This window comes from Chrysemys picta, chromosome 3, assembly GCF_011386835.1.
Source record: "Chrysemys picta bellii isolate R12L10 chromosome 3, ASM1138683v2, whole genome shotgun sequence".
NCBI classification, from domain to species: Eukaryota; Metazoa; Chordata; order Testudines; family Emydidae; genus Chrysemys; species Chrysemys picta.
Genome location: NC_088793.1, coordinates 8,936,322 through 8,958,219, shown reverse-complemented (window position 1 = coordinate 8,958,219; position 21,898 = coordinate 8,936,322). Strand labels below are relative to the sequence as shown.

The 21,898-nt window shown below is 42.3% G+C and overlaps 1 protein-coding gene across 1 annotated transcript in view; it reads left to right on the top strand.

Annotated features, from left to right (window-relative positions):
- ELP3 (elongator acetyltransferase complex subunit 3) overlaps positions 1-21,898 on the top strand; it is a 129,900-nt gene that overhangs the window by 88,894 nt on the left and 19,108 nt on the right. The window contains exons 12-14 of the mRNA XM_005308453.5: positions 1,716-1,781; positions 8,614-8,841; positions 11,544-11,625. Of these exons, the coding sequence (XP_005308510.2) occupies positions 1,716-1,781; positions 8,614-8,841; positions 11,544-11,625 (376 nt within the window). The remainder of the gene's footprint in view (positions 1-1,715; positions 1,782-8,613; positions 8,842-11,543; positions 11,626-21,898) is intronic.

Here is a 21,898-nt window from a genome sequence, read left to right as displayed (position 1 = left end):
AAACCCAATTTTGTTTTCCGTGGCAGGCTACCTTTAAAGAACTGAATCTCTAAACATTTCTACTGTGCGGATGACTATAGGTCTGAATTTACTGGGACAGAAGCCTTGCAGCTGGTAGAGTGAGCAACCAAAACAGTTTTTCACATTGTCACTTGAAGTACAAGATACCAGTGAATTTTCCTTGTATCTACTGGAGGTATAACATTATAAATAAACAGCTTTTTTAGGGGCCACGATAGTTGGGACTGAATTCCCACAAGAAACCTAGGTATTTTAGGTATGTAGGTTCATAATTAGAGGGTGCCCAGGCTCCTCAGCTCTGCCCTCTTGGCAATTTCAGCTTTCCCTCTTTGTTCCGTCTTTGTGACTAATAATACTTGGATTACTGATTGGGGCAAAGAATTGGAGGGCACAGCCCTGAAAAATGCTGTGCACTCTCAGGACTAGGGCCCTTAATGAAGAGTGAGGAATTATCTGTCTTCTGCATGCCATTGGTCTAGTCAGGAATTTGTAAGGCAAAGTAGATATTGTACATATGACCGTAAAGAAGGTCAGATTTAGCATAATCACCATATAAGAATAAAGCATGCCAGTTTTTAAGGTCATAGCAAAGATTAAATTATTTCACTGTATATACTATAGTCTGAGTTTGATTTTTTTTTTAAGGCATTGTAGGGGGTGTTGGGATGCAGGTAGAGTCATTTGGATGCCTTGGAAATCAAGTTCCATGTGGGTTTAGTCTTGACTTTGGATTTTCAGGGTTTTCTTATTTGTGCTATAAAAACAGTCTGTCTTCAGAAAAGTTTGGTTACAAGAAGAGATACAAAAGACTTGTGCAAGCTACAATCAAGCTCGCTAACATGGAGTTCTGTCTCTTGTTCCCTCCGACTACCGAGGAGCTGTAAAGTTTTGTAAAACTCCCTGGCTTTTCTCTGACACCTTGGGCCATTGGTCCCAAACCTCTCACGGTTAGTCCATCCTGTACATCTGTGGGACACTTGACCAGAGAGTTAACCCTCTACCTACATGCCGATTTTGGCATTAAAAATCAGTTACCCAGATTTAAAAATTGCCTGCTCAAGAGTATCTCTGGCACACTAGGTTAGATTTTTCCAATTCTAGATCTCTCTGGTGAAGGACCTGACAGACTGGAAATAAGGCATAAATTTTTAACAGTGAGAGTAACAATTTACCAAGGGTCATGGTGGATTCTCCTTCACTAACAATTTTAAATCAAGATTGGATGTCTTCCTAAAAGATCTGCTCTAGGAATTATTGTGGGGAAGTTCTATGGCCTGTGATTTATTATATAGGAGATCAGACTAGAATCACTAGAAGATTGCAATGTTCCCTTCACCATAGAATCTATGATAATGTTAAGTCTTTCTTGCTCTTTCATATCTGTTGACTTTTTCCCTCCAAGCCCTGCTACTTGCAAATCAAATGGTACCTTTTCTCATGAGATGTAATGGTTACTCAGTGAATTGATTTTTATCAGCATGTTTTTACATTTAGCACAAAGTTCTTTTTCTAAGATACATTAGGGATGGCTCGGTGAGCATTTTTATTTTGAAGTCTATTTATTCAAATTCTACCAGTGTAAGACAGGCTATTTCAACTTAATTTTGAGCCCATGGGGTGATTGGAAATCTTAATGTATTTGAGCTGCATGTATTCCTCTGTTTTATGTAATTTTTCTCTCCCTCTTTTCCTAGTGTCGTGATGTGAGGACAAGAGAGGTTGGAATACAAGAGATTCATCATAAAGTGAGACCATATCAGGTGAGACTTGTTGCTTCCCTGGGAGCTTGCTTCAGATGTGACTTGCTGTGAAACATTTGGTATGAAGGAGTTGGGACTCAATTGTGCAGCCAATTCTGCAATACGCCTATGTAACTGGCTCCAGTTTTTCATCCATTTTCACAGCAGATTTGAATGTTATTGTTTAAGAAGATACGTTCACATGCTGAAACTTATGTACCACCATGTTCAATAACCTAGCGATAGCCACCCGTATTTCAGTATTCCCACTGCAGCAGCAGAATCCCCAGTTCACTCAGCTGTCTCCACTCCTTGCCCCCATTCCTTTTCTTTTTTCTAGTGAAAAGTATATTTAGAAAATATAGAAAGCACAATACTTGTAGGTTGAACAGAAATAAAATGAATTGTTTGAGGTTGTATAATGTGTATATATATCCTCTATTTTTGTCACTATACCAATACCTACAATATTATAATAAAATGTGGCTGCTATCTGAAACGAATAAAAATAATCAAATCAATAAACTACAATAAAGTGTAACCAGTAAATACATATGGCTGTACATCTCTTTAGAGGATGATGCTTATATATTACCCTTCATTCTAGGATCTTAATGCTGTTCACAAAAATGGATGCTAACCAGTGTTCCCTCTAATTTTTCCCCACCTTCATATTGGTGCACATAACAAAATTAATGTGGTGGGGGTGGGTCCGAGGGGTTTGGAGTGTGGGAGGGAGCTCAGGGCTGGGGCAGAGGGTTGGGGTGCAGGGGTGTGAAGGTTCCAGATGGGGGTGTGGGCTCTGGGGTGGGGCCGTGGATGAGGGGCTCAGGGCTGGGGCAGAGGATTGGGTGCAGGGGGTGAGGGCTTTGGCTGGGGGTGTGGGCTCTGGGGTGGGGCCGTGGATGAGGGGCTCAGGGCTGGGGCAGAGGATTGGGTGCAGGGGGTGAGGGCTCTGGCTGGGGGTGTGGGCTCTGGGGTGGGGCTGTGGATGAGGGGCTCAGGGCTGGGGCAGAGGATTGGGTGCAGGGAGTGAGGACTCTGGCTGGGGGTGTGGGCTGTGGGGTGGGGCTGGGGATGAGGGTTGGGTGCAGGTGGTGAGTTCTCCAGCTGGGAGTGTGGGCTCTGGGCCGGGGATTAGGGGCTCAGAGGATCAGGGCTGGGGCAGAGGATTGTGGTGCGAGGGGTGTGTGGGCTCTGGGGTGGGGCCAGGGATGAGGGGCTCAGGGCTGGGGCAGAGGGTTGGCTGCATGGGGGTAAGGGCTCTGGGGTGGGGCCAGGGATGAGATGTTTGGGGTGCAGGAGGGTGCTCTGGGGCTATGGCGGGGAGAGGGGGTTCTCCCCAGCCCTCTCTCCCCACAGCAGTTCCTGGGCTGGGGGGGGGGGGGGGGGGAAGAGGTGCCTCTCCCTGCCGCAGGAGCTCTGGGGCTGCAGGATAGGTGCCCCCCCAGCAGGTCTGGGCTGGGGGAGGGCCGCCCCTGGCTCCAGCTTCTCCGGCTGCGCTGGTGCCAGCCCGGGGTGGGACACGCCACCCTGGCTGTACCTGGGTCTGGGATGCTCCGGGGTTGGACCACGCTGCCGCAGCTGGGTCCAGGCCACTCCTGCTGTGCTGCACCAGCAGGTCCAGGCGCCATGGCCATGGCAGGTCTGGGCCGCAGACTGTGTTGGGGCTGGGGAGGGGCGCCCGTCCCCCAGCCATGGCAGGTCCCTGGGCAGGTTCCCTGAGCTCCTACGGGGCGCTAAATAGGCTGCTGCGCGTCCACACAGTTTACAGGGAACTTACATTCTAACCCTCTTTTACAGAAGGAAAAACATGCACAGAGAGGTTAAATTACATTTTAAGATCACACAGTGATTCAAGAAGACCAGGAAATAAAATCTGTTTCCTTAGTATTCTATTCTAACTACTAGACCATGCTGCCTCCCAAAATAATTATGGCACTTTTAAAATCCAGTTTATCATCTAACAATCCACTTGTAGGATGCCTCTTTCACATGTTCTACTTTTAAACCCAAATTAATCATGCTTCCTCTTCCACATTCAATCCTAGATCAGAGCTACACTTAAGTGCATCTCTCAACTTCTCCACTTTGTCTCTGCATGGGGGGGGCTGTCTTATTTTGCAAGTGAGGTGATCAGTGGTTTAAATGCTGTTTTCTGCTCTTTGCTTGCCATTGTAAAGAGCCAAATAGAATAGAAAGCTAGTCATCTCACTGGTAAATGAATTATGGAAACAAATTTTATAATGCAAAATAAATTCTATCATCGATTTTTGTTGACTTCAGGCACTAGCCTCATAGGTTCAATGCAAAGCGAGACATGCAGCCACCCTCTGTCTTCCTATTGTCCTTTAGCCATTGCACAAAATATCTTCCACACAGACAAACGTGCTGTCATCAGAGGCTCTAAGCCATCTTGAGTTGTAAGCTCCATGGGTAGTTAGTGAATAGCTCACTACAGCATTTTCAAAACAATGCTGCTATTAATACTCCAACACTCCTTTTGTTAAACTGTCTCTCCTTGGTCTGGATAATGACAATCCCATGCCACTGAATCTCAGAAAAATATATCAATAGGAACCTAGAGATAAAATGCATGAAAAGCAACTTATTTATTATTTATATTACTGTAATGCCTAGGAGCTCCAGTTATGGTCCGAGAACGCGCTGTGCTAGGAGTTGTACAAACACTAAACAAAAAAACAGTCTACAATCTATGTACAAGACAAGAGACAACAGATAGAGACAGGGGAGTACAAGGAGACAATATCGGTCAGCATCAAAGGCAGTAGTCTCAGCACACCAGCAACCTAGCCATTGTCGAGCTTGTTGTAGGTCTCATGGCAAAGGTGAGTGTTGAGGAAGATTATGAAGGAGGGTAATTAGTAAGTTTTGCAGATATTTACAGAGGGTTCTTCCCCAGCATGAGGGGCTGCATGGGAGAAAGCACCAAGATGCTTATTTGAAAATTTAGCAAGTGGGCAATAAAACATCAGCCTGTCGCATTTGATAATTTGATCTGATGATGTGCAGTGATATTTCCCTTGCCTTTAAAAACTAACAATTTCCTTGATAGAGGAGGTAATCGTAGATCTAATGTAATTAAATCTGTTCACTGAATCTACTTAAGATTATATAAACATCTTTCCTTTTGTAGAAGGTTAGTAAATTGTATCTATTTTAGAATCATGATGTGTCTGTTTTTTTAAATTATTTTTAATTGGTTTTAAAAATCCATTGGAATAAAAAATATTTACGATTGATTATTTACAAAGCTATTTCTGGGTTCCTTTTCAATTGGTAACATTTCTCATTAGTAGTAGACAAGGCATTTGTTTGCTCTCAAAATGGCCTTGAAGTGTATGTAGTGCAAATATATCATGAATAGCCTTTAAAAAAATGTCTAGTGAATGTTTTTGCTGGTGAATGTTCTTGCTGGCTGGACAGCTTTGGAGACTAAACTCCGTCATTTATTCACAGAATGGCAACTGCATGGTCATGGCTAATGCAAACTCTGCTACACATTCTACTTAACTCTGAAGTGAATGTTTTACCTCTAGGGCAAATGGAAACTGTTTTCTCCCCTCCTTCTCCCCCCCCCCCCAAATAAAAGTGTTTTAGATCAAGATAGCTATCTTGAAGTAGAATCCTAGAGGAGACGAGGCATGGGTCATTTTTTACCTCGATGTAGCTAGTTGAGGTCAACACTATACATACTGTCCCTTCCCAATGTTCCCCCTTCCTCCCTGATTTACCTTGCCTAGCAAACTACCAGTGGCATGTATCTGGTAGCTCCCTTGATGCAGCATCCTATCTCAATGTAAAAACCTACCATTTTTGCAGTGAAGACATAGCCTGAAAAGTTCATTCTGTATAAGCCACTTCTCCTAATATTAAAGTCAAGGATTATCAGCAGGGGTACTAGTTATTGCTAACGCTACGTTTATGTCCCAGAAGTCATGGAAGTCACGGAATCCATGACTTCCAGACAGGGCTGGCTCCAAGCACCAGTGCAACAAGCAGGTGCTTGGGGCGGCCAACGGAAAGAGGCGGCACCTACTGCTCTTCGGCGGCGGGTCCCTCAGTTCCTCTCGGAGGGAAGGTCCTGCCGCCGAAGAATGAAGCGGTGCGGTGGAGCTGCTGCCGAAGTGCCGCCTATTGCGGCTTTTTTTTTTTTTTTTTTTTTTTGCTGCTTGGGGCAGCAAAAACACTGGAGCAGGCCCTGCTTCCAGAGATCTCCCTGACGTTCTCTGCTTCAGCCCCAGGGGCTGCAGGACTCTGGAGCTGGCAGCCAGCCGGGCCCTGGCAGTGTTCCAGCAATAGCGACAGGGGCCCCCCCGCAGGGTTCTAGCCACAGGTGACAGGCTCCTGAGGAGGCCCTCAGGGTTCCAGTGACGGGCGACAGTCTCACGTGGCGGGGAGAGGAAGGGGGACACCTCGGGCAAGCGGCTGGGGTTGTCCCCTTTTCTCTTTGGGAAATGTCACCCTGCAGCTCCCAGACACCGTGGGCTGGGGAGGGGCCCTGAAGCTTCCAGCTGCTGCAGGCAGAAGGGGAACCCCACAGCTCCCAGCTACCACAGTGGCAGGGGAAACCATGGAGCTGCAGCAGCAAAAATCAAAGACAGGTCAGACAGTCACAGACAGGCTTCCTTGAATTTTTGTTTATTGCCCGTGACCTGTCTGTGACTTTTACTAAAAATAACCATGACAAAATCTTAGCCTTAGTTATTGCCAGTTGTTTCTTTTTCACATGGACACGTACACTCTAGGAACTGGATTGAAAGTAACCAATTCATTTCACTGTCGTTAGCTACCAGTCACTTCAGATGTTCACTGTATCTCTTTTCTGTGTCCCTTCGTCATCAAGGCCCCATTAGTAGATTTTCTTTAAATTAGCTTTTTGTATACATGATGTAGGTCTAGCTGTATATTCAACCCACATAGAGCCTCCTGTTTACCTAGGGAAGGGGGTAGAGCAGAGGATCCCATGGAGTCCCCTAGGGACCTTGCTATGCAGATGTAATTTGTCTGGCAAATGCTTAGATACTGAAAATGAGCACTATACAAAACTCTGTTAAAGTTGGAGATTTTTATAATCCTATTTTTTCTCCCAGGCTTTGTCATCTTATCTTTTTAGATGGCAGATTCTTGAGGACAATAGCACGGAGTACAAAGGAGTTCTACTTGTTACTGAAATAGAAATAATAAATGAGACATGTTCTTCCATTTTATTGCTTTTCCTTAATTAGGAAGCCCAGAGTTCATGAAGCTTTAAATCTAAAACCTTTTGTGTTAGCTGTGTTAATATTATTTTCTGCCTCCTTTCTTTAGCTGTGAATTAATAAACTCTGTGTAATGAGTGGGTCTTTAAATTAGGCTCTATCTTACAAGGAGAGTAGGTTTTGCCTGCATGGAGCTCATTGCAGGATCTGGGCTTTAGATTGTAAACACTTTAGAGTAAGAATCTTGTTCTCTTATTTTTCAGTAAACTTTGATCATATTGTTGGTGCTTTATAAATAACAACAGGACTGCTGGATCAACTTTTAGCTCCTCTGTGAGGTTCCTCTGCATATTCCTTCTCATGGGCTGCCTAGGCCAGCTCAAGCCATGAGTGTCTATATGTAGAGTCCATCTCGAAGTAATCTTCATTTTCATGATGGGAGTCTGGGCCCGCCTTATTGTATTGTTATATGATGGTAGAAATCTTGGAGAACTCTGCCCACATGCAAGATCCATTTGAACTTTTTCACAGATAGCCTCATCACAGTGTTGACGAAGTGAACCTTAATCGGTGTAGTAAGTGAAAGGCCCATTTAGTTTTGGGTTGCCTGCACAAAGACATATTGATCTCATGAAGCAGAGAGGTAACAGAATCTCACCATTTGGCTCTTGTGTGATCAGGTCTTGAAATAGTGCATTCATTTCTGTGTATAATGTTACCAGAAAGATGATGAGTAGGAAGGAGTTCAGAGGGAACCCCACCTCAAAGCCCTTTACTTGAGACTTTTTAAAACAGACTGGACAGAGCACTAGAAAGTGTACACACTACTTTAGGGAACAACCCTGCACTGTACTGGCAGGGAAATGGATGTGGGAAAGATCAGCCTAACTTTTGTTATATAGTCAATCAGAAATGTTTATGAAGTGTTTTTTTAATCTGTATGGATGAAAGGCACTGTATTAATGAGAGGTCATGCTCACTTGAATACCCGTCACTGACAGATTAGGAAAGAAGCAGTTTATTACTAATTAGAAGACCCCGATTACATTGCTGGCAAGAGGCTTTTTCTTTTCAGAGCAGTTGAGACTAGGGGCCAAATTCACACATGCTGTCAGCAAGTATAACAGTACTGAAACCAGAGCAATAAAATTGTAGTCAGGTCTGAATTTGCCCTTAGATGTTTGATACCTCTGGTTGGAAAGAAGGAGCTGCTAGTTGTGATACTCTTGGAGCACCAATGGAGGTGAAGTTACCAGAGAGAGATCCAGTCTTCCATTTCTATCTTTTACAACCCCAGCTACTGTGCTGATTTGGTACTTTCTAAATACCTTATGGGTAGAAGGATTCAGCACTGAAGAGTAATGATGTCCTCTCCACAAATGTATTTTTCACTGAAGTATGACACATTTTGTCTTTAGGTAAATGCAATTGTAGGTCCTTCAGCTCTTATCTACTGCTGCTAAAATCCATCTAGAATGAAATTGGGCTTTAAGAAAGCACTTCACACTTTTTCTGACCCATAACGGTTTATGGATCCATGAAATTGGTTTTGATCTATTCAACATGTTGCCTAATTATTTTTTAATAGGATTTTCTTTTCCTCCTCCCCCCTCCTTGTTCTCTTTGAATAGGTTGAGTTAGTTCGAAGAGACTATGTGGCAAATGGTGGCTGGGAGACCTTCCTGTCCTATGAAGATCCAGAACAGGATATTCTGGTTGGCCTTCTGCGTTTGCGAAAGTGTTCAGAGGAGTCATTCAGACCCGAGTTGAAGGGAGGTGTTTCCATCGTTAGAGAACTGCATGTGTATGGTAGCGTGGTTCCAGTGAGCAGTCGTGATCCTTCCAAATTTCAGCATCAGGTATCCTAAGTAATCTTCATTGTCTTCTTTTATACTCCATCCTGCCCAGCTTTTTTATTAGAAAGACTAAGAAAAATTTGTGACAATCTTTATGAGACTGGCCATACAGTTACTTTAATAAGAACATAAGAATGGCCATACTAGGTCTGAGCAAAGGTCCATCTAGTCCAGTATCTTGTCTTCCCACAGTGGCCAATGCCAGGTGCCCCAGAGGGAATGAACAGAACAGGTAATCATCAAGTGATCTGTTGCCCATTCCCAGCTTCTGGTAAAAAGAATAATCTGCTGCAATAGAACGAGAATTGAATTTGATCCACATCTTGTATTAGTATATTAAATTCCTGCCGCCAGTGAGCTTTCACTAATGTATTTGAGCACCTGCAGTTATGGTTGTTTCATTGTTGAAAACATGGGTATACTCTTTATCTCTATTACTGTACATCCATATGATGTAGGCTAATGCATGGTGACACTAGTTCAGCCTTCAGATACTGAAAACCTATAGTTCCTACACTCTCTCTGAGAACTGAGGGGATTAATTAATCTCTAACACACAGATGCAGGAATTGCATTCAGATTTTGGTTCATCTGATAGGGTGAGAGGAGTGGGGCTGAAGTGAAGCTGAAGGGTATATGATTCAGTCCTAAAAACATAAAATGCATACAAGGTATTTTTTAAAAATATAAAATTCCTCAACCTAACATTTTCTCCTAATCAAAGATTGTACATACCAGGGCACTTTACTATTCAGGGATAGGAAGAACACTTTCTGCTTAACATCTTGAGCACTGGTGTCTCTGAATCTACCAAAGTAAGCGTTACTACAGTGCGCATTAGCACGTCATATGCCATGAAATCTCAATTTCCAGTCCATTTTAATTTGTTTGCATTTGGCTCGATTCAATTGATTTTTCTTTCCCTTTGCTTTTTTACTTATGATGGCCACTTTTTCTGCCCTAGGTTTTGAAATGTTAATTATTCTATAGTCAACGCGTTCATTGTTTTTATGGCTGCCGCCTCACTGCCTGAGGTCATCACTGTCAAACAAAGTGTTGCATCCTAATGCATTTACACAGGAAAAGATTATTAAATAAAAGGAAGTTAATTTAAAACATCAGTCCTGAGGCTTTCTGGTGCAAAGAATAAATTGATTACTTTTTTCTTTTTTTATGCTTGATCTAAAGGCTCAGAATTTACCAGCACAAGATCAAATTCTCACTCTTCCCATAATAGACCAAAAGATATTGTAGGTAGCAGAGGGATGATGCATGTAATTTTCATGAGAAAGTCACTGGAAGGAAGTAGTGTGAGAAAGCAAGTGAAGTGTATTTGCTTTCCACCTACATCTTAATATATTTTAGGGTACCTGTGAAATGGGGTCAGGGATTTTTCCACAGCTCTGACCAATGAGGCAAGACTGGTAGATTTTACTAAAGAATCTTACCAAAGCATGTAAACTGATATAAATTTTTCAAAAACAAAACTTGAGATGAAATCTCCTATATTTGGTGGTAACAATGTTTTTGACATATGCTCCATTTAAATATTTCCAACAAATAAAGAAGCAACAAAAGATATCACATTCTCATTATGACTATTTCATTTTAGATTTCAGTACTAAAAATCTCTTAAACTGCATAAAGTTATTTAAAAAAACAAAAGCAAAATCATAGAACTAATTTTTGCCCTTCATTTTTATTCTACCCACTACGCAGCAGGCTATGGTGCACAAAATCTGACACAGAGGCAGCAAAGAGATTTCAAAACAGTCTAAACATGTTGTAGAATTGTGTGTGGAGGGGCTCTTCCTTTGTAATGAAACACTATTTTATTTGCTTCCAGTAGCACCCACTTTATGCTAGGAAGTTTATCAACATAAAAGAAGGCATGGTTCATGCCCCAAAGAGATTACTGTGCACTTTTACAGTGCTTTTCATCTTAGCATCTCAATGCTTTACAAACATTAAGCTTCATAGTACCACATGAGACAGGAAGAATAGTCCAGGGCTGTGGGAGACCCAGGTTCAATTTTCTGTTCTACCACAGACTTCCTACGTGTCCAAGGGCAAGTCACCTAGTCTCTCTTTGCCTCAGTTCACCATCTGTAAAATGGTCATAACAGCACTGCCCTACCTTACGGGGGTATTGAGGATAAATACATTAATGATTGTCACGTACTCAAATACTAGGGTGATGGGGGGGGGGGGAGGCATATAAATATCCTAAACAGATCCATTTTATGAATGGGTAAAGTGAGGCATGCAATTTAAATGACTACTTCAGGGTCAATGAATTATTGAAAAAGCTAGAATAGAATCCAGTCATTCTGACTTGCATTCCTTTGTTCTGATCACTAGACAGTACTTCCTGCTCCCCTTCTGAGCACAGGGGAAATGTCAATGAGGGGAGGAGGAGCTTGTTTCTCCGGCTAGTTCTAGGAGACTTGTACCAAGTTGAGTAAATCTGTGGTTTTAGCCTTGTTCTTTGACACTAAGAAGCAGTCAGATGTGAAAAGACTCTAAAAGAAATTACAGTTTATACCTATCAGTAACTTCCATTGAAGAAACTTTTGAGTGTTTCACCATTATAAAGGTTAATGTTTGCTGCAGTGCTCTTCTCAAGTACTCAAGCTGTTATTCTTTTCCTTCCCTAGTTTTTATCATTTTATCATTTTCTTCCCCTCTCATTTCCTCCTCTCTAGGGATTCGGTATGTTGCTAATGGAGGAAGCAGAAAGGATAGCCAAAGAAGAGCATGGGTCATGGAAAATTGCAGTCATTTCAGGTATCTTTGCTTAATTCTTCTTCAAAACTTAATCTACAAACAAATTAAATAGCAAAAAACTTTGTTAATGCAGAGTTAAGATCTCCCGGTGATAGCTTGTGCCCTTCCAGAATGTCGAATTCAGCAAAACTCAAACTTGTGGAAACCAGGTTAAGGTGAATGCCTCTGTAACCTTAACTCTGCCCCCTGAAGCTGGCAGTAACCACTGGGAATTATCTACATGCGCACCAACTTCATTCACTGTGATAGATGTAACTATTGAATTGTGGAAGAATAAGTGGGAGCAGCTTGGAAGAGCTGCAATTATGATATGAGGAGATCTGGGTCTGAGTACCCCCATGTGTGTTATCAAGGGAAAGAGGCTCATATGTACCATGAGGTTCCAGTCTGCCTCATTTAATACAGAATTGTGTAGGTTGTGTCAGTAGGCGGGCACTGGAGTCTTCTTGCCGGAGGTATTGTCAGCAGTGAGGTGGGATATTGAGAGCAGGCCGTGGATTTAATGATCGTCAAGGAAAAGTGTAGGTTTAGGTCATATCCTGTGTGCATGTGTGAAGGTATTACAAAAGGGTATGAAGTGATTGTTAAATTTTACAAGTGTGGGACTCTCGGGGGGGGGGGGGGGGGGGGAGGGAGTCAGTGTTTGAGCATAGGTCCAGTGCAGGTATCTCCTGTCCAGTACAGTGAAAAGACAAAGTGAGAATGTGTGTGTTTAAGGGCATAGTGAGGCATTGCTCAAAGAGGGTATAGTTTAAGGTTGCATGGGCATTTACCTTAATTGTGTAGTTCCTGGCTTTCAGCAGTTTGAGTTTTGCTGAAGTTGACATTCTGGAAGGATACAAACATCACCAGGTAACCTTTATTCTGCGTTAACAAAGTTTTTTGCCATTGAATTGCCTAATTTTTTAAACCGAAAAGAGAAATGTTTGTTGGCAGGAATTAGAGGTCATTTAGACAGTTGTTGTTCTCACCCAGGTTTGTAGTTGATATGCTACTGGGGCTAGGTAATAATCAAAAAACCTGGCTTTTATATTGTGCTGCTTTTCATCGGTAGATCTCAAAGAACTTTTACATCATTATCCCCATTTTACAGATGGGAAACTGAAGCACAGAGAGATGAAGTGACTTGCTCAAGGTCACCTAGGAGGCCAGTGGCAGAGCTAGGAATAGTCCCAGTCCAGTGCTCTTTCTACTAGGCCACACGGTTGCTATGCGATTCCTCAATCCCCCTCCTGTACATTTTGTTATAGTGGAATGGGCGTAATGGTCATGCTTTGAAATGTTTGTCATGTGTATGCAGTGTTGTTGTAGCCATGCCAGTCCCAGGATATTAAAGAGACAAGGTGGGTGAGGTAATATCTTTTTATTGTTGGTGAGAGAGACTAGCTTTTGAGCAATGTGTAGTTGCTAACATGGCCAGTGAGAGAAATCTCATTAATGGTCTATGTCCATTTTTATTACATGATTGTTACAGTCACTTTAAGCATGAGAGAGACTGGTGTGTCTCTCCTTCTCTACGCCCCACCCCACCATTCCCTGCAACATGTAGCTACTCCTTCACACCCCCACCACACACACATTTCCAGGTCCCCCATCCCAATCCAGTTCAATTAAGCCATTAGTTAGCACTGTAGAAGCCATAAATGTGTAAGAAGTTGCTCCTTGCTTGTCTCCTGCTATATGCTGCTGTGTAGACATATCACTGGCCTCAGTTTACTGGGAGGTCACATACTATCTTAGGCCTGGTCTGCGCTTAAATTTTAAGTCAACATAGCTACGGTGCTCAGAGGTGTGAAAAATCCACACCCCTAGCACCGTAACTATGACGACCTAACCCCTGTTGTAGATACAGCAAGATCAATGGAAGAATGCTTCTGTCACCCTAACTCCATTACTTGAGGACATGGGTGTTCCTATAGTGATGGGGAAAAAACCCTCCACCGGAGTAGGTGGTGTCTATGCTATGGGGTTATGTTAGCGTAGCTACAGCATCGTAGCTACACCATTATAGTCCCCATAGTGTAAACGTGGCCTTAAGTATGTAGCTCAAGCTGCACACTGAGCTGGGTCCCTCACTCCCACTGCCTAATCCCAACTTGGACTCCTGCCCCTCAGTCAGGCTTCTCCAGCCATGCCCCGGGTCCACCCTATCTGCCCCTCATCCAAACCGGGCCACCCCCATGCACCCTGCTCAGCCTCCCCTCCCCACCCAGCAGTGATGTGTTTTTTTATCTGAAATCCAAATGAATAGTTGTTTAAATTTGTGTTGTCTTCATTCCACAAACTCCAGATCCCAGCTCACATAGAGGGACAGTAAGAGGGGCTCAGACCCCTGGAGAGGGGTAGGACTTCCCCCAGATCCTAGCACACACACACCAGGAGAGAATTCAGGGTTGACAGGCCCCCAACCCTAAACCCCCAACTTCCTCTGCTACCCTTACATTCGCCAACCCCTCCCAGTTTCCTAGACCCTACTTCCTCCGCCGTACCTTAGCCCCAAACTCCTCTTCTCTGCCCTACCACCCACTCCCCATCACTGTATGCATTGAAACCTTGCCATAGGTAGTACAGGATCAATCCCAAGTTATACCTGGTTATTAAATCTTCAAAGGCAAAGCTCTTTAAGAACTTCAGTACTGCAAATCATAATTATACCACAGTGTTAGTTATGGATTGCACCCTGGAAAGGGTTTATCCTTGGCTCATCCCAAGTGTCTCTTGTTATTTGCCTTTTATTGAAGACGATGAGTAGCAGGTACTCAAACATCAGGGAGTCAATTCTTCAGCATCTCCATATTTTGATGCATTTATTTGGAGATTTCCCCCCCCCAAATAATGAGTAAATTTGGTATTTCTAAAAATGATGGAACAGCAGGACAGGCAGATCCCCAGAGAGCCTTAACAAAGCACCTCGCTCCTGACCAGCAAGACCCTGCTTCAGAATGAAATCCTGGGATTCTCTTTAGTGCACACTGGGAGCTGGTAGTCTCTGAACCAGTCTGTGAATTAGCATCTAATATGGACCATGAGGGAGAGATCATCCAAATTCTGGTTTACTTCTGTACTAACCTGAAGGCTACTTACACACTGAAGTTTTAATAAGTGATGTGTTTTAGACCACCATTGAGCGTGTCATGGTACTTGGTCCTGCTAGTGAAGGCAGGGGGCTGGACTTGATGACCTTTCAAGGTCCCTTCCAGTTCTAGGAGATGGGATATCTCCATTAATTTATTTATTTAATTTATTTTTCCTGATATGTAGCCAAGTTCGCTCTCCACCTCCCCCCGCCACTGCGTTTTGTTCCATATAGCTGAAGTTAGTGCTTGTAAAATGCACCATATTCATTTTAGAGAAGCTCTAAGTACTCTATTACAGCAGAGGTAATGGTAGTGTTAGTTGCCCTTTCTTGATGTTATGCCTCTGCCTTGTTCCAGAAGGATCACTTCCAGGAATGGAAGCAGGCTAGTCTCCCTGGCCCATTCAATCCTTGTACCTTCCATGGAGACTGCAAATAAGGGCTATAATTATTACCAATTCTAATGGTGGTTTTTGTGACTGTGGATATCTGAACTATAGGAATTAGACCGAGATGCCCAACTCATTGAACATAGGACACTGAGCAGTTATCGGATGGTAGTGACTGACCACCCGATGCCTGCTCAGCACCCTATGTTTAATGAGTTGGGCATCTCAGACTAAATTCCTATAAGCCAGATATCCACAGTCACAAAAACCGGATTTGAACCAGTAACCTAGAGATGAATGGCTCCATATCCTACTACAAACACTCTGAATCCTTGAAGACTTGCTTTCTCTCTTTCTTAAAACAGAAAAATACATCTTCAAAAGAAGGAGTTGAAAGAAAAGCCCTAGACGAAATGTAAAACCATGGGGAGGGGAAAGGAGAAGAATCCTGGAAATTTGTCATTGCTCAATCAGGGGGTAGGACAAGAAAGTTTGGGGAACCAATGAAGCAAAGCGTTTGGAAAACAAACAAACAAAAAACCTATACCACTAACCAGACGGACCTGCTGAGAAACATTTTCAGAGACAGCTCACAGCTGAAAGCTTCTCTTTTGTCACACATGCTGGCAGCCTAACACTGCAGTGAGATGGTGGATAATTTTGCAGCTGTATTGTGTGTACCTGGACCAGTTTCAAAATAGATTTTTAAAATCAGTAACATAGAGTTAATCTTCTCTAGTGCCGAAGTGAATTCCGGCTGCATTTTGATTTAAGATAAAACCTTTTTGATTTAAGGAGAACTGAACTTCACTAGATAACATTTCCTAAGTAACAGCTGGAAGGCATCTGTTCTTTGCAGATTCTTCAGTATTCTTTCATTGTGTGACACACTGCACAGTGTTGAATTCTGCACCCTAGAATGATGATGAGCATAGTCCTAATATAATTTTGGTTTTTTTCCCAGTAAACAGCAAGATAAAATGTTTTTACAAATACATTCATATTTTCAGCAAAAATTACTGAACTAGCATGGCTGTTCCTCGAGGAGTGTAATTCAGTTTACTTGACTACAGCCTAAATGAGTAACATTAATGTTGGAATGAACCATTTTATTAACAATCACTGTTCCTACTATCTTCTTCTCAGTGTTGTGCTCTTTAGCACAGAGGAATCACCACTTGAGAAGCTCTTTCATAGCCCAAACCAATATAATTGTGAGGGCTGGAGAACAGAGAGAAATTATGGGAGAAAAGAGATTCTTTATATCCTTGAGGCAGCTTTACTAAGAGGGACCTGGTATTAGTTGTTGGTGCCAGGTGAAATCCCATGAATTAGACTGATTCTGGTAATTAGGCCATCGCCTACACCACCTCTCCTCACTCCCAACTGTGAACCCCTATTGTCTCTCATTTCCTCAGCCCTCCCTTTCTTCCATTGTATCCTACTAATCATGACTTTAGAGGGCTGAAAAGACAAACCACTAAAGCAAATGGCCCTATCTTACATCAGTTTGGGCCAGGGTCTACACTAGAAAAGGTTTGCCAGTATGCAGCTTTCCCAGCACAGCTTACTAGTTCCCCAAGCGAAATAAGCCATACTGGCAAAAAATCTTTGGCAGTATAACTACACCTACACTAGGGCATTTGCTAGTATAAAAATGTTGCGGAAAAAAAAAGTCATGCCTCTGCCCAACATGACTATACCGGGAAAAGATTCTAGTGTAGATCTGATTTTATTTCACACAGACCACTGAGCACATGTCAGAACACTACTATTTTCAGTCATCATTGAACTGTGCCTTGAAAATGAAGTGGAAAAATGAACCAGTCTCCTGTACTGTCCAGCTCCCTTCCCCATGACTAGGTTTAATTTATTCTGGAGGCACAGTTGACAACCATGATCACTGCAGCTGCACAAAGAGACTAAAATGGATGCCTGCAATTTTTAAATGTTGTTAGGAGCTGGAAAACTTCCTTTAATAATGCCAGGCCACGAGAGGATACTAGAACAGGGGATCTTCAGAGAAGGAAGAAGCCTATTGGCCATATAGTCCATTCCCCTAGGTACTAGAGGCAGGACTGTTTTCTACGATGTATCCTCTAGTACTCAGCTTTATCCAACACAGTTTTTAAATGACATGCAGTGATGGGAATTTCACCATTTGGCTTGAGAGACTATTCCATTGTCTAATAGATCTCACTATTAGGAAGTTTTTTCTGATGTTCATTTCTTCTAATTACAGTGGGTGTTCTTAGCTGTAGTGCTGACTGCATATGTATTATAACAGAGAATGATAGCTCTCAAGGTTAAAACCAGCTTTCTGAATAAAGCTTGACTGTTCTAAGTCCTCTAAAATCTGTACAGGTAATCAGATTGCCTTGAAATTTGGTGTGCCTCATGGAGATATAGGCTAAGGTCTGCAATCCCAATTTAGGGCCGTTTGACTAAGGGGTTCCTTAAGTAAAGCCCTTGGAAGAAAAAAAAAAAAAGCTTTTCTTAAAGTTGCACATTCTGGTATTGCTTTTTTGCCCACAGATAGTGATCAAACCAGAAATCAGATCATTGCACCACGGTCTCAAATGCTCAAGAGTTACCCCAGTAGAATGCATAGCACCCACCAGCCCTTTGGGGGAAATCAAATTAGATGCGGATTATAATCCATTATGCTCCTGAGCTTTAGCATGCCTAACTAGCATGAAGCAAACTCTTTCTAACATGTAACAGCTGAAATCTCATTCCTGCTGCTCCTTGTTCTCAGTTGGATTTTAGGATTGTGGTCTCCTGATTAAAAGGAAAGATGCATTTTGCGCTCTTTCAGGTGAAATATCCTTCTTGACCATCCATGTTCCTATTATGTTCTCACATTGTGATCACCATCTTAAAAAAAAAAAAAAGGAGGGGGGGGGGTAAAAGCTTAAATCTTCTTATTTTCAAGGTTTGGGGGTGGAAGTCTTTGTGATCTTTAGAGCCTGAATATAACACTGTCCAATTCCAGTTTTTCACAACATACAACTCACCACCTACCAAGGTTTTAGCTGCCTTTTTTTCCACCAAGAACCAGATGTGACCTATTGATCATTGCTCTTTATTCAGCAAGAAAAGCTGTTACTTCCTCTCCCATCTCAGCAGTCACTAAACCTGGGGCTTCTGCAGCCCACCAGTTCCTGTGAGCTGTCACCAAGATGAGTGTAGCGATGGAGAGAATTATCACTTGGCAGAGAGCTGAAATATTTACTGACTAAGCAAGTATCGGGGTTCCCTATTATATCATTTAGTAACATATACTGGATATCTGAATTTCATCACATCTTGTACATCTTCAGAGAATGTTAGAATTTTCCATGGAGCACAAGCGGTCTGAGTTTCTCACCAAAGCTCTTCCCTAAACTATTTTGTTCTCTCTGCTGTCGTTAGAATGTAAATTTGGCAGGTTTATTATTGACAAGTGTGTGTGTGTGTGTGTGTGTGTGTGTTTAGTCAGGCTGGTTTTAACTGGTGGAGTAAGGAGTTGCAGCGTGGCTTAACAGTTACCATTTATTATTATTATTTATTTCTATAGTGCCCAAAATGTACTAGGGGCTTCGCAAACAAGTATGAATCCCAGGTCCCTGCTCCAAGCATCTTGCAGGCCAAATAGGCAATGACTAGCAAACAAAGGATGGGGCAGAGGATGCAACTGAAGTAAGTGTCTGGAGCGAGTTATGATGTACATCATCTACCTTGCAGTTCCTAGGTTAATTGTTTTCCTTTTCGCCCCTTTCTATCACTTCATTTGAGGGTAGGGGTGGTGGGAGAACAGGATGTAATTTGACTGTGAAGGGGGAATGTGTTTTTTAAGGAAGGATTTGAAGGAAGAGAGGATGAGAGATTTTGCAAACCATGTCAGGGATGACATCCTGGGTGTAGAAAGCATTCATGAAAGGAGGAGCACAGACAGGAGTCAGAGAAGGGTTGAGTGGCATGACTAATTCTGGTTTCACATACTGGAAAATACACTTCTCTGTTCCGTGGGTCATCCTACAGTGTGAATCCAACAAATACTATTGTAATGCTTTCCTCCTGGTGTGTTAGTGATTGTGAGAGACCTCACTCAGGAGCTACCTTGTGTTAAATGCTTAGCCAAACCGGACAGCATTAAGTATTCACATTTTAAAAACAGGGTGGTTTTGTCTCAGCTTGCAAGGTCATTGTTTAGAGCCAGAAGTGTGCTGCTTATCCATAACAATAAGGCGGAGATGCCCCCCAACCCCCACATCCTATATCAGAGCTACGTAAAATGTGAATGACTTGTTTATCATGAAGCCATTGCTCATTTAAGGTAATTTTCTGCATGAGTGATGCCATTCTGCTTTTCTGATGTGAGATAGTATATTAGTATGCAGGCTTAGGTAGCTGAATAGTAGACCCCTGAGGCATTAATCCATTATTCAGAGCTCTTGGGAGGTCTGATCTAAAATGTCTGTTTCATGAGCATTTGAAATTATTCTGTGTATGTTTTCCTTGTGGTTTGTTGTTTTTACTTGCAGCCTTACCATGTGTGTGTGTGTGTGTGTGTGTGTTTCTTTTACTTTCATTTAAACAAAACAAAACAACCCTAAAAACCAACCTAAATTCATTGTATATCTGATATCCACAGGTTAAAGTCTTTATATTCTGGAAGTGAAAATCCTCAGTATGTATGAGGATGTTTGTATCTTGCATTTGCTGAATTTAGCTGTAAGTCTTCTTGTATGCGAGTTGAAATATCCAATGTTTGGATGACGTATTAATTTTTTCCTCCTTTTTGAAAGTTGATTCTATTTTTCATTTTCCACAATAGTTCTTAACTTCCAGTGACTTTCTTAGAAGTAAAAAGGATCACAATACAGTTACTAAAATTGAGTTGTGCTGTGATATAAGCTCATGAAATTTGCAAATATGAATAGTCCATCTTGTTAGATTTTAAGCCCTCCATTTGTTTACTCCCCTAAATGATAAAACCATAAGACACTCTTCTTGATATGGATAAACAAATTCATAGAGCAGGATCCCTTGATCTTTCTTCTAATCAGACACTGGATTGTTTTAATAATGTCACCATTCAGTTAATCATTATTGCCATTTACAGTAAGCGTGACCAGTGAGAGTCAAGTCTGTGCTTTAAAATTACTAATGCTTTCATAGAAACACATAAAAAATAATATCATAGGACTTGAAATTTTTATCTTTAAAATACAGCAGTTTCATATAGTATTAGTGATGGGGGAAAATGACCCAAATGTTTTTTTCTCACTCCTTTCAGAATAACTTGTGAAATAAAAGATACATATCCAGGTAATGGTCCAGGCAGGAGCATTTTCCCTCCAGAAGCATTATGCTGTCATAGCACCAGTACGACCTAATAAATACAGCAAATACTATAATTAATATAAAGCTAGTATTTTTTAAGCGATCTGTCCCCTCCTGTCTCATGACATGATCAAACCATTGACTTTACACGCAGGAGATTCTTGCGTTTCCTTTTGAAACATCTGGTACTGGCCACTGTTGGAGATAGGATGTTGGTCCTGTGGACCTCTAGTCTGCCTGTCCAGTATGGCAGTCCCTATGTTCCGACAATCCACTAGTGCCTTAAGTCTGTTTTGAGATGTTTTAACCACTGACTATTGGAGCACCTGTGTGCTGTTGTTGCTGGATCAAAGCATTTCTCTCTCAGCTGCTAGCTGTTTTTCACTCTCCTGATTAATTCAGTTCTGATTTTCCTCCAATATTGTAGTGTTTGTGCTTCTATCTGTTAAAACTAAAGAAAAGTCGGTTTGTATCACGTGAGATGTGTCCGGCTTGCTGCCTTGTGAGGCCTTAGCTTTTGCTATTTAGCTGTTTCTTCTTGTTGTGTTTTGTAGAAGTGGCATACTTTCTCCTGTAAGGTTTTTTAACTGGGGTTGTCTCAAGTGCAGTCATAAGATGCCCATCATGGACTGACATTACCAATGTTTGAGATTTCTAGGGCCACACTGTGACTGAGTTGGCTCTAGGATCTCTGCCTTATGTTGTCGATGCGGTCCTGGGGCAAAAGCTTCAAAGTCTGTTGCCCTCCATTGAAACTTCTGCTAAGTATGGCGGCATATTGGCTGGAAGGGGTTGAAGAACAAGTGTGTCAAAGCAGAGTGACTCAGCTTGATGTTGACACTGGTGCCATCAGTTTCAGTGGCAGCACATGCAAGAGGAAAGGCTTTACAATGGAACTTTGATGCCATTTAACAAGCCACCATCTTAGGCAAGATTGAAGTTGTGGGGGGAAGTGTTAAGGTTTTGGCTAGGAGCATTGGTGCATGTCCCTTATGGCACTGCCTCCCTAGAGACGTGCATCACATAAGATCATGTGTGTCCACTGCTATAATTTGTCTGCCCTTTATTCTTGTCCTTAGTTTGTGAGAGCCAGGTGATTCCAAGCCAGACAGCGTTGGCCTACTCAGAGCTGTTAGAGTTATAGGCACGTCGTATGTTTCAGCACAGATCCTATACCTCCAGCTTCACTCTGTGTATGTGGCATTAGTGCTTGTTCTGATACTCCTTATCATTTTGCACAATGGGACTCAACTGCTCTGGTTCCAGTACTGTATCTGCCACTCATTTTAACTTTGCAACCTGAGATTTATGTGCAAAAGGATGAGATAACTCACCAAGCTATTCATGGCCATCTCCTTCATTGTAGCAAGAAACAAGTATGCTAGAGCCATGAGTGCAGAATAACCCGATATGTCTGCCTGATTGGATGGTCATGCCCCCATCAACCCAGTCTTTGGCCAGCTGGTGAAAAGGCGGAGGG